This window comes from Acomys minous, assembly GCF_964271855.1.
Source record: "Acomys minous genome assembly, chromosome: 1".
Classification (NCBI taxonomy): Eukaryota; Metazoa; Chordata; class Mammalia; order Rodentia; family Muridae; genus Acomys; species Acomys minous.
In genome coordinates, this window is record NC_140483.1 from 130332659 (window position 1) to 130346631 (window position 13973).

General features: G+C 37.5%; 1 protein-coding gene across 1 annotated transcript in view; it reads left to right on the plus strand.

Moving 5' to 3' along the window:
• Positions 1-13973, plus strand: part of FBXL4 (F-box and leucine rich repeat protein 4) — a 65059-nt gene that overhangs the window by 15465 nt on the left and 35621 nt on the right. The window contains exons 4-5 of the mRNA XM_084765337.1: positions 3846-4191; positions 11424-11668. Of these exons, the coding sequence (XP_084621463.1) occupies positions 3846-4191; positions 11424-11668 (591 nt within the window). The remainder of the gene's footprint in view (positions 1-3845; positions 4192-11423; positions 11669-13973) is intronic.

Genomic DNA, 13973 nt, shown 5'->3' on the forward strand with positions numbered 1-13973 from the left:
GTGTGCCACTGTTGAGGTGGGGCTTTGAGGTCTTAAATGCTCAAGTTTCACCCAGTGTGAAGCACATCCTCTTCTGCTCCTTGTGTCTCAAGATGTAGAACTCTAGCTCCTTCTCCAGCACCATGTCTGCCATGCTGCCATGCTTTGCACCATGGTGACATAGACAAATCCTCTGAAACTGTAAGCCAGCCCCAGTTAAATGTTTTCCTTTATAAGAGTTGCAGTGGTCATGGTGTCTTTTTTTTTCTTTTTTTATATTTTATTAATTTATTCATATTACATCTCAATGGTTATCCCATCTCTTGTATCCTCCCATTCCTCCCTCCCATTTTCCCCTTACTCCCCTCCCCTATGACTGTGACTGAGGGGGACCTCCTCCCCCTGTATATGCTCATAGGGTATCAAGTCTCTTCTTGGTAGACTGCTATCCTTCCTCTGAGTGCCACCAGGTCTCCCCATCCAGGGTATGTGGTCAAATATGGGTCATGGTTTCTTATTACAGCAATGCAACCTAGCTCCCTCTGTAGCACGTGTCTGCCTGTAGGCCACCATGCTTCCTGCCATTCACAATGGACCAAATCTCTGAAACTGAAGGCCAGCACCAATTAAATGCTTTCCTTTGCTAAGAGTTGCCATGGGCATGGTGTCCTTTCATAGCATTAGAGAATTAACTAAGACACCACTCTTCAGTGAATACATACCCTATTTCTCTTTCTGGGTCTGGGATAACTCATTCAGGATGATTTTTTTTTCTAGTTGCATCCACTCAGTATTTCATTTCTTTTGTCTTTTTTTAAATTTCATTTTTTAATAATTGAATTTTATTACACTATGCAAATGGATCACTATTCTCGATAATTTCTTCTGCTCAGGAACATCTATGTTTCTAATTTCTAAGTATTATGAACACAGCAGCAGTGAACATGGTTGAGCAAGTGTCTCTGTAGGTAAGAGGAAACATTCTTTGGCTATATGCCCAAGAGTCATACAGCTGGGTTCTGAGGTAGATAGATTCTCATCTTCCTGAGGAACCACCACACCAATTTCCATAGCGGCTGTACAAGTTTGCATTCCCATAACCAATGGATGAGAGTTCTCCTTACTCCACATCCTTGCCAGTATGAGCTGTCACTTGGTTAATTGATGTTAGCCATTCTAACAGGTGTAGGATGATGTCTCAAAATACTTTTAACTTGCATTTCTCTGATGACTCAGGATGTTGGACATTTCTTTAAGTGTTTATCAGCTATTTGAGTTTCCTCTATTGAGCATTCTCTGTTTAGAACTGTACTTCATTTTAAAATTGGTTTCTTGATACCTAGCTTATTTTGAACTCCTTATATATTTTGGGTTTTAGTCCTCTATTGTATGTGTAGTTGGTAAATTCTCTTCCCACTTAGTAGGCTGCTACTTTGTTCAAATGATGGCATGTTTTGCCATGCAGAAGCTTCTCAAGTTTCATGACATCTCATTTATTAATTGTTAATCTTAGTGCCTGCAGTATTAGGAAGTCTTCTCCTGTGCCAGTGAGTTCAAGACTATTCCTCACTCTCTCTTTTTTCAGTTTCAGTGTATCTGGTTTTATGTTGAGGTCTGTGATCCATTTGTTGTTGATTTTTGTACATGTGATGAGTATGGATTCATTTGGATTCTTGTATATGTGACCATCCAGTTTGACCAGCACCATTTGTTGAAGATGCTAACTTTTTTTTCCAGTGTGTGTTTCTGTTTTCTTTACCTAAAATCAGGTTTCTATAAGTGTGTGGATTTATGTTTGGGACTTTAATTCAATACCATTGATTGATGTAAGTCTCTCTCTCTCTCTCTCTCTCTCTCTCTCTCTCTCTCTCTCTCTCTCTGTGTGTGTGTGTGTGTGTGTGTGTGTGTGTATGTGTGTGTGTGTGTGTTTCCTTCTTTTGACATTGCTGGCCTGGGGTTATTTATTTGATTTTGTTTTTAATGTAGTTAATCTCTTTTGCTTAGAAATTTTCTTCCAGGACGGCTTTATTTGTATTTTGATGCTGCTTAAATTTGGTTTCATCATGTAATGTTTTATTTTTTTCTGTCTATGGTGATTGAAAATTTTGCTGAGTCTGTGCTGTAAATCTTAGAGTCTGCAGGACATCTGCCCACACCCATTTTGGCTTTTCGAGTCTCCATCGGGAATTCTGGTGTGATTATGCTTTTTCCCCTGGGTATTGGGAGCTAAGACTTCAGAATGGGAATGGGCTAAGGGGAGTGGGTGATGGGTCCACATGAGGGAGAAGCAGGGTGCTCCACCAGGATCTGCTTAGTTCTTTGGGAATGGGGGCATGCAGGGAAGGGAGGCCGCAGCAAATGTTGGGTTGTAGAGCTAGGATGAGACTTGTGGGTTGGACTTGGAGGAAAGGAGGGAGATATAAAGATCTGCTGTTATCCTAATCACCTCCCTGGTCAGAATGGCCTGTGGGTTCCTAGGGAGTGGCAGCTGGGTGTGGAGGTAAGATAGGATGAGAAGGATGGAGGTCAGGTAGGATGAGATGATCTGTGTGGTCCACTGAAGATGGGGGCAGAGGGAAGGGATGTTATGGCAGGAACTCTTCTACAGAGCTGGGGCTAAGACTGGCAGATAGGACTTGGAGGATCTGAGGAAGAGGTGAAGATCTGCAGTCAGCCCACCTGCTTTCCTGGCAGGAGCCAGAGACAAAGAATATTTTTTTAATTAAATTGATATTTCTGTTAGCCAAAGGAAATGATTATATGCTTCTTATTTTCTCTGTTATATTAGATAATAATATTTAAGTATTTAATTATAACCTCTATGAAATTATTAACTATGTGGTATCATCACTGTTTATGAAGAATCTTCATGTAATTTTAGGGAATAGTTTTATAAGAAGATTTACATGGACATGCTAGAGTAATAGAAGTACATTGTACATTTCTCTGGAAAAGACATCATGAGTATAGACTCAAATTAGTTGTAAATTTACTGTGGAAAAAGGAAGGATACTTTGGCTGGAAAGTGGAAGTCCTATTGTAAGGATAGGAGAGAATGTTACTCTTTTGTTCAATGTTAGATACTTGTTAAGTATTAGGTATATAGGTGCGACTAAAATAATAAAAAAAATGGCAGTTCAGGATAAGGATATTTAAGACAATTTCCTGAATATCTGGACAAATTTCGTGACTGTATTTAAAAAAACGGGAAAGTATTGCCTGTAGGCTGGGAAGATGGCTCAGTCGGTAAGTGCTTAAGGACAGGAGTTTCATCTCCAGATCCCATGTGAAAACATCTGGGCATGTTGTGTACACTTATAAGTTCAGTGTGGGCAGAGGTGGGGCCAGTCATCAAAACCAAAACCGACAACACACCCCCCCCCCCGCCACACACACACACACAAAGAACATGGAGCTTTGAGCTTGTATGAGGCCAGTAACAAAAACAGAAATGCTAGAGAAGACACCTCAGTGAGGTGAGAGGGCCAACTTTATTCTGTGTGCATATTTTTTCTCAGGGTTATTATTCTGTATAACTGAATTTGATTCTTAAGATAGCTTAACTATTGACTCTAGTCTGTAACCAATGTGAAATCTTGGGGAAAATGCAAAGAATTTTTGGATGGCTTTTAGAATATTTTAAGTAACAATATCTTTTGGGGAGGGGTGGTGTTTTGAATTTTGTTGTTATTTGTTTTTGTCTTTTTTTTTAAATAACATTCTGGAAGTGACTTGTGTTTGATTCTGTTCCCCCTGTTCGATCCCTTTGTTTAACACTGTACTAGTTGGGTGGGGGTGGGGGCTGTACCCTAAGAGTAGCAGGTAGATTTCATTCTAAACTGTAGAGACATTTCTTTCTTTGGCAGATGGGAGATTCTTTGGTCAGAGAGACCTACGAAGGTGAATGCTTCCCAGGCTCGCCAGTTTAAACCTTGTATTAAGCAGATAAATTTTCCCACGAACCTTATACGTCTGGAAGTAAATAGTTCTCTTCTGGATTATTACACCGAATTAGATGCAGTTGTGCTACATGGTACAAAGGACAAGCCACTGCTCTCTCTCAAGACTTCACTTGTTGACATGAATGATCTAGAAGATGATGACTATGAAGAAAAGGATGGCTATGGAATGGATGATCTTAACAAAAAGTTTAGCAGTGCTGCCCTTGGGGATGGGCCAAATAATGGGTATTTTGATAAACTGCCATATGAGGTAAGTCGAAAATAGTTGCAATAGTGGATGTAGCACTACTACAGAGTTTTGGTGGTTTTTTGTTTGTTTGTTTTTGTTTTTGTTTTTAACATGAACTGAGTTTTAGTATATAAATGGTATTGTTATTTTACAATGCCAGCATCTCTAGGGTTTTTGTGTGTGTGTGTGTGTGTGTGTGTGTTAAAAAAAAAAAAGAACTCTTCTAATGAAAATATCAAACCTGTAATAGTTAGGGGAAAATGGTCAATATAAACTAGACAATCCTAACTGACAACCTTAAATAAACAATTCTAGTTTTTTGGTTGCATTTATCTGTTATGAATAATAAAGTAATATGACCCACTTTAAATTCCAAAATACAAGAGCATTTTAAATTTATAATCACATATGTTTATTCTTTAAATTTATTATAATTTATTCATATTACTTCCCTATTATTATCCCCTCGCTTGTATCTTTCCATTCCTACTCTTCCACCCTAATCCCCTCCCCTAGACCTCTGACAGAAGGAGCCCTCCTCCCCCACCATATGACCATAGCCTATCAGGTCTCATCTGGGTGGCCTGCATCCCCTTCCTCTGTGTGCCCACACACAGGCCTCCCCACCAAGGGGAAGTGATCAAATCAGGGACACCAGAGTTCATCTCAGAGTCAGTGCCTGTTCCCCCCACCATGAAGTATGAGCTGTCCAATGGCTGTATCTGAATAGGGGTCTAGGTTCAGTGTATGCATTGTCCTTGTTTGGTGCAACAGTTAGCATTGCAGAGTTCTAATGTCAGAGCTAATGCTTGCTTTGCTCTGCATCAGAAGAATAGCAGCATTGGTGAGGCATACAACATCTGATGTTTTAAAGATTTGGCATTTGGAAAAGGAAAATCTAAAGAAACATTTTAAATAATTTTGCTTTTGTTTTGCATTGACTTCAGAGACTCTGGGTAAGCTATTAGATTGTGGTCTATCAGTACTTACTAACAACCCAGTAATACAATACACCGACAATGAACTGTACCTCACGGTTCTTAATTGTTTAGTATAGTAGTATGGTAGTATGTACTTGATTTTATATCTGTTAGATTGAAGATTAATAGGTCATTTAACAGCCACAGCTTCCCTGAGGGTCAGCTTTACCAACTGGAGTCTATATTCTAACTATCAGTTTTGGTCTAGGCTGGCCCAGTGTTCCTTTTGTTAGAAATGACTGTTTGATATATAGTTTGAAACCTTGTTTTCAGTGTTTCTGTATTCTCTTGGAGTCTTCCTGTGATTATTTAGCTTACTTAGCTCCAGGCTTCAAATGCCAGGAGTATTTTGTAGTGTCCTGGAATCAGGTAGAACAGGCATTTATACCTTCCTTTGTGGTACTAGAAAACATTATGGATATTTTATCTTTCAATTAGTGCTATAAGTAGCTAAACCTGTATGGAATGATTAGACAGCCTTCAGAATGCCAAAGAGTAGTAACTATATCTGCTGGACAGTTCACAAGTAAGATGCTGTAGCACATCTATAAAGTAGCTAAAGTTGTTAAGACTAGAAGAATTTAAGGGTCCAAAGTATTCAGTCAGTATACGCAGAGCCAGGGTTTCACCCAGGCCTTTATGGACAAAGAACATCACAGATTGTGCAAGATCTTCCATACCTTAAAGGGGAAAGGGATGCTATGTGCAAAGATTAGCGTTGGGAGAGAGGGGAATGAGATGATGATAATGTCATCCCTTGGGGCTCTGAGATCTGTGTGGCAACAGTTCACCTCTAGAAAATGAGTCACCTTTCACCACTTCTGAAAACTATTAACAAAGAAATTCAGATTTAATATATTTTAAATTATTTTGAATTTTATCCAAACCTGACAAAATATCCAGCTTATAGCATTAAGTGGAGTGATGGTAGCAGAAGGAAGAGAATATCCAGAGATGAGAAGAACAGCTGTGGGATGCTGGGGGCACCAGCACTTCTGCGTGCCTGCAGCATGAGATCTGACGAGCAAAGTGCAGGCCGTGGAGATGCCACATGCCCGGCTGCAGTCACAGAGAAAACAGCTGCAGTACCACCCTTGCTTTGCTGAACAGCCTGCTCTGCTGCCCCAAAGAGCATTCTTAAGGTTTACCAAGAGCTTTGCATTTTTTGTAGTCCAGCCAGGGGTCTTCAGGGTGCAGTATTTTTTTCAAGGCTTAGTAAAATTGGTTGAGATAGGGTTAGAGATACTTCAGAATTAATAAATAATTTGCTGAAAACCTAGAGCTGATACACGATTATTACTCATGCTTTATTTTTTTATAACATTTGAATGGGAAAGAATGGTATGGAATAATAGCTAATATTCCAGAAATTGTCCATAATTTTCAGTCAGTTTTATATATGTGCCTTATTCCATAACAAAGAGCATATAAATGAGAGTCTGTGAAGGTTTATTGTAGGCGTGAGCTGCCCCAGCCATAGAGAGCAGTGGGTAGATTCTTCCTTCAGTAGAGTAGGAAGGTCTCTGTGGTATGGATTGTGAACTGTTGGCTTGTTTATATGGTGAAAGGAAAGAGCATGTAAAGAGTTTCAAATACACACAAAAGGTTTAGTCAGTTCAACACTCTAGAGAAGCCAGGATGTAGAGCAAGTGTTCTTGGAAGGATTAGGTATGATGAAAGAGGGTTTCATGTAAAGAATCAGTGCTGCAAAACAGGCTGAACAGTCTTACAGAGTAGATTGAGGTGTGAGAGCTGGTAGACCTGCTGTGGGTGGGGTCCTTCTGAACCCATCTCATCTGCTGCTCACTGTGGTCTTGTAAAGGTGTTTCATGCCAAGATGCCCCTATAAACTCTGATAGACACTAGATACTCTATTAGTAATGACTGAGAGCTGTGTCTGTTTGGTCTAAAATCTGTCATCTTTTATTCAACCAAACTCCAAAAGAGTTCTTTTTACATGTTAATGTCATAGTTTTGGTGACTTTTCACTCTTTTTATATTTCAATATTTTCTCAAAAGATTATGTTACTTATCAGAATGTCATTATATCAATATTATATGTCTTCATATAATATAAAGCTTTTATTTTTATTTATTTTTATTATGTATACAGTGTTCTGCCTGCATGTACACCTGCAGGCCAGAAGAGAGCGTCAGATCACATTATAGATGGCTGTGAGCCTCCTTGTGGTTGCTGGGAATTGAAGTCAGGACCTCTGGAAGAGCAGTCAGTGCTCTTAACCTCTGAGCCATCTCTCTAGTCCAATATTTAACTTTTAAACTGGAGACTGTAGTTTGGATTATGTCAGAAGCTGCTAGTGGTTATTTAAGTAATAAGTTAAGAAATAAGTTATTCATCTTCTGATTCACAATTATCTTTTTGCACTTACTGTTTATAAACGTTCCATGGAGCTAGCGTGGTAGTGCATACTCTAATCTCAGCACTCAGGAGATGGAGACAAGTGGATCTCTGTGAGTTCTAGGCCAGCCAGTAAGATTCTTTCTCAAAAAAAGGAAGAAAGAAAAGTAAAAGAATTCTATGAAAATAAAATTGAACATTATTACTAAAATATACTTTATGAATTCTGTAAACTTTAAGGTAACTCAGATTCCAAGGTCAAATAATTAATAGTTTCTTTCAAATATTTCACAGTCCATTCTGATTAAACTTTTATGTAGTAAAGAAAAGCTTAACTTTTATGAACTAGTATATTACTATTTAAAACTAAATAACAACAATTTCAGGCCATTTTTCTTAGTATGTATTTATTTCTATATAGATAATATGACAAATAAAATTAGCTTAAAGCAATACAAAGATCTTCAAGGATTTATTCCTGGTATTAAGCATATCTTAATGTTAGAGAGTCAAGATAACACCATAGTACTAAGTCAAAGGGGAAAAAAAACTAGCTGGCAGAGTGAGAGCTAGAGAAGTCTCTGTATTTTTACCCAGTTTTAAAAAAGTAAGTAGTTTGTTATATGCTAGTCTAGCCAATAGCTCATATAAGTATGAATGTTAGAAACACCAGGTTCTAGGTGGTAGGTAGCCTCTAGGCATAATGTACACTTGAGACACTTGAAAAATGTAGCTGAATTCAGATGTCTCCAAAGTAGTTTCCAGGCTAGCTAGGCCTACAGAATGAGACTGTGGTTTTTAAAAAACATGTTTATTAAAGTTTTGAAAGTATATATGTGCCTTATCTTCATATCTCATATTAGATAAGTTGAATTAAATTGAAGATAAAACCAACAACAAAACATTACTTAATACCACTCTGAAAGCTCTAGTTAACACTGTAGATATGAGAGAGTCATAAAAAGTGTAATTTTTGAAAAACAGGCTATAAAATCATTTGCAGACAAAATGATTACATATTAGAATATTCAGGAGAATTGGGAAGTAAAAGTTGACAGATTCCATAGTTATAGCTAAATATCTATAGCTTTAGAAACTCCTGGGACATGAAAGATTGTTCAATGTTAAGTCATACATGTTCTTGAGTAGAAAGACACAATAAGTCAAAAATGTCATGCATGTATCATACACACCTGGATCCCACAAACACAATGTCTTCTTAAAGTCACAAAGTGTAAAATGAAATCCCAATTGAAATAAAAATAAGGTTTTGTTTTGTTTTGTTTGTTTGTTTGTTTTAATTTTAAAAGTCCACCTAAGAAAAAAAGAATATAATCAAGAAAGTTCTGGAAAAATGGTCATGATTATCACTTGCATTCTAACATAAACATTTAAACTGTAGACAAGACTTGGTTCACATTGAAGGTACTGAAATGAAGGAAATAATGCATAGGTGAATGCAGCTGAGAGGAGTCCTTGGAAAGAAGAAAACATTGACAGCACCTTTTGGGTTAAAGTTTTGTAATTAACAGTACAAAATTTTAAAAAGAATATGAAGAGGGAATGGTGGAGGATGAGGAAGAAGGCTGAAGGAATAAAGACTGTTCAGTATGTTTCCTGCTTTTGTGCCTTTTAGAATGATAAAGTTTTAATATCAGTATTGTCAAGTATGTAGGTGGATGAATACTTGTATATACCATGAATATATGAATTGATGTAAACATTTAGATGGGAAACTTTTAAATGCATGTAACTTACTCTGATATATTGCCAGTTTACCAATATGAAAATGCATACATAATACATACACACAATGGTATTGTAGTATTATTTGCAATAAGAAAGAAAACAGAAGGAAATAAATCAATAAACAACATTATTGTTATTGTTTCATGTGTGTGAAATGCAATGAGGTGGGTCTGTTTGTACAGAGATAGATCTACAGGATATATCGTTAAATAGGAAAAGCAAGATGCTGAACCGTGAATATTTTCTCCTTCTTTTCGTGCATACCCAAGGAAAAAACAAAATAGAACAAAACAAAACTGTTAGTAGTGTTTATCTCTGGTGTGTGGAGGTGGTGTGTGTGTGTGGGGGGGGGAATGGGGGCTTATATTTAGAGGTTACCTCGTTTTCCATCTTTCTTCTGTATTTGCTTTTATAATTTTTACCTGCATATTTTTGCTTGTATAATATACATGTCAACAAGGTTATATGAATAATGAAAATTTGTTAATATATTTGCTTATGGTAGGGACTCTTTAATGGTACTTTTCACTTGAGGAGAGTGATTGGGCTCTTACTGAGTATGTCATGGACCTTGAGGCCAGTGAGCAGGTAGAGGAATAGGGGATGGGGGCCATTTAAGCTGACCTGAAATAATGGGGTTTGTACTTAGAGACAGGGCATCAACTGTACCTACACCGTGGAGGATGATGAGGATTCTTGCTGAATTAGTGATATAGTATTTTGTTTGTTTTGGTAAATCAACATAAGATGGGTCCAGGAGAAAGTCTAGAAAAAAAAAAATTAAGTTTTGGTCAAACAGAATCTTTTCAGCTTTTAACTAATAATTTTTTCTATATCCTTGTTTCTCTGCTTAGTACATACACATGTATATAATCATCCTCAAGTCATTTTACAGCATAGTTCAAATGCTAAAAAGAAACAGCAAGTCTACCCCAAGCCTCATTAGATACAATATGTTAATCAGCAACTGTTCATGTTTATATAAACATTTAAACTTATCTTAAAGATTATATTATTGTTCATTTAAATGTTAAGACCATTTGGTTCAAAGCAGTGAAAATCTGATCTGATGTTAATGTGGAATTTACATAAATTGGAGATCATTTATGTTAAAGGGTATAATTACTTACAAAGCAGAAAATTCAGGTAAATACTTTATGTTAAGAAACTTAATTCCTAATAAGATTGTTACCATTGAGCAAACATGCAAATTTTCATTCTGATTCTTGATTCAGTGTAGGCCACTTAAGGCATTGTTCTTTGAAAACTCACTGGAAAGCCCCAACTGGAAAGCAAATCTTAGACTAGTTCAAAGGATAATTGTAACTACAATTATCTTTTTGTTTCCACTTTGCTGCCCCATGGTTGCTGCTAGCTGCCTTTCTGTGAGATCCCTCCTTTCCCTGGAATTCTGTATTAGCTCTCTGTATACTCTTCTGTTTTGTGGAGAACCTCTGTGTTCTTTTAAGACACAAAGCTTACTGCACCACTCTAGTTTGAATCCTTTCACAGCCCTCATTCCATTGGGGATAAATCCAAGTGAAGCTCTGTGTAACCCCATCCTCACCACTAGACTCTCAGCACCTGCTTAGCCCCTCACCTATATGTGATATACTTGTATTCCTCCAATGAAACTATGTGCTTCACTTTGTCAGTATTATTAAAACATATCCTATTTACTGATTGCCCCAGAATTCAGAGATGCAAGTTCCTTTTTTAAAATCACCAGTATATGGAATGAAAAAAATGTTGTCTATAAAAACTTTTATTATTCAACAATTGCCAGTGTGTATATCTTTATAGTGTATAAAAATGAGTCGTCGACATGAGTTAAAAATTTGATCAGTTTTTTTAAATTAAAAAAAATTAAAAAAAATTTTTTGTCCTCATTTCTTTTTAAAATATATTTTATTAATTTATTCATATTACATCTCAATTGTTATCCCATCCCCTGTATCCTCCCATTCCTCCCTCACTCCCACAGTACTGTCTAACGTATGTGTACTTTGTTCCTACTTGGATAATTTTGTGAATGTTGATTCATATACTTTGTGAAGATAATTGTTCAAAGTTGTGACACTGCTCTTTATTAGACCACATTCTGTGTTTTTAAAAAGAGGCACTGCCCTTCGCTCTTGATGATGTTGGCTTTCTGTTTTATATAGCTCATTCAACTGATTTTGAATCATCTTTCACTACCAGACCTGTGTAGATTAGCACAGACTTGCAGACTGCTACACCAGCATTGCTGTGATCCTCTACAGTATATCCACCTTAATCTACAGCCGTACTGGGCAAAGCTCGACGACTCTTCTCTGGAGTTCCTACAGGCTCGCTGTGCTCTTGTCCAGTGGCTTAATCTGTCTTGGACTGGCAACAGGGGCTTCATCTCTGTGTCAGGATTTAGCAGGTTGGTACAAAACCTTGTTGCAGCTTTTTATCAAGAGACTAGACTTGTATGTAAGAACTTTCACAAAACAATTTTTAAACTATATATTTTATAAGAATAAGAAGAAATAGAGTTTGTGTTTAGAATGCTGATGTTTGTAAAAATGAATGAGTGTTAACCATCTTCAGCTAAACTTCATTAATGATGTAAGGGCCAACTGTATCCTTTACTTCTTATTTAAATCCCAAGTGACTTTCAAACGAACTGCTTTTTTTCCTTTCTCATATTTTCAGCACAGATGATTAACACATTTAAAAAACTATTTCCAAATCAAAATCTAGCTCTCTAATGTGATTTGTCAGAAATGGAAAACAATTTATTACAGAACATTTTTAATTAAATCTTAATTACATGTGCAATACATCACCCAAATTTAGAAGCTCATTTAAGCTAATTATGTTGAAAATGAAATTGCATGCTAAATAGAGGACGGCGCTTGCAGACCTGCCCAGGTGTTTCTGCTCCTTCCTATTTAAGCATTTAGTTTCCTTACTATTAAATGTCACCTGTTAAACATTTGAAAGCTTGCAAAGTGCATATTCATTTAGTAATGCCATAGTAATTTTCTTAGGATACAAACAGGTGCTTTTCTCTTAACTTTGATGATTGTTCTTGTATGTGCTATATGACCCCATCATTTTCATAAAGTCAAACAGGGAGTAGAAACTTTGGAGAAATGCTTCTTCGTCAGGTTACTGGGACTGAACCTGGGGCCTCACACATGCAAAGAAACTCCTCTTGCACTGCTATGTATCCCTGCTCTTTATGTTATCGTTGGTTACTTTGTATCTTGAGACTAGATCTTTTAAGTTACTCAGGTGGCTTTGAACTTGTTTTGTAGCTCAAGTAGATACCTGTTTCGGAATCTTCCTGCTTCCTGCTCTTAAGCAGCTGAAGCTGCAGGGCTGTGCTGCAAGGGCCAGCCACAGAGCCTCTTTATGGATTTGGGGAAGGAAAAGTTAGAATAATAGGTTTAGGCTTTGTGATTTGAATTGGGGGGAGTGGTAAATTTCTGTAACCTGACTTGGGCAAGTGGAGTGTTGCTTTCTGTGACTCAGTCTAAGTGAGAAGAGGGGAAGAGACAAGCGGGCAGGAGAAAGCCAGATAGACTTTGCTTCTGAGGCCACGTCTAAGACCTTTCATTGACCTTCCAAAGTACTTTGCAGGCCAGATTTCTGCTTTGAGGTCCTTGAATTTCAGTGGGGTCTTAGTTCAATGCTAGTTCTCTCTGCTTCAAACACATTCCACCTGCAAATATTCCTCACTACTAATAAGACCAGTAAGAACTGAAACTGAGTGTGGCTGGTTTTGAGCGTACATTGTTGATCACGATCTAAGACAAGCAACATGAGACAGAGCAAGTGCTGTCAGTAAACACTGGGGTATGTTATAATGGCCCAGTCCTTGCCTTAGTGATTTGCAATAGACAAATTAATTTCCCAATTTTAAAATTAGTTTAGGGACTGCCAAAATGGCTTAGTGGATAAGGGCTCTTGCTGCCTGTGCTGACAATTTGTGTTGGATCCCTGGGATCCGCAAGATAGAAGGGGAAAATTGTCTCCTGATCTTCACAGGCATCAGTGTGTGCATGCATCCACACGTATTGACACTTATGATATATAAGTGAAATAAAACTACTTGGAAAATAGAGACTTACTGTTTTCATCCTATGTGTGAAGGCAGATATTGTTGACCATGTAAAAAGATACTCACAACATCTAATACAGCCCTTCCTTCTACAGAGAAGAAAAAATGTGAAGATAAATATGTAAAAACATGTTCTTTGCATACTTTCATAAAAATGACAGGGTGACAGCAAGTGACTGTAAAAATTAAGGAATCTGGTGGTAAGGTACAGCCTTGGCACAGTGATGTGGATGATCATGACAACAGCGAGTGCACTGTAAAAGCTACATTAAACGAGCTTTTAAACCTCTATAGCTTAAATAAGTAAGAGGAGAAGCATCAGTTGTGAGGAGAAATCTCAGCAGCCTTGTTTATTTAGACTGGCAGTGAATAGGTCTTGTTTCGCTGCTAGAACTCCAGTCTGCTTTCTCACCAGCAGCTCAGCTTCTGGTTTTCAGTTTACCTAAATTCCTTTCTATGGGGCTGTCTGCATGACCACAGAAATACACATGTCCATTGAAGAGACCCATAGTCTTAGCCAGTCAAACCACACACTTTGCTAGCATTCCTTTCAGCGCAGCTACTGTTCACATTTAGAATTGTGTTTAATACAAAGAGAGAGCATTCTTGGTGGGGCGTG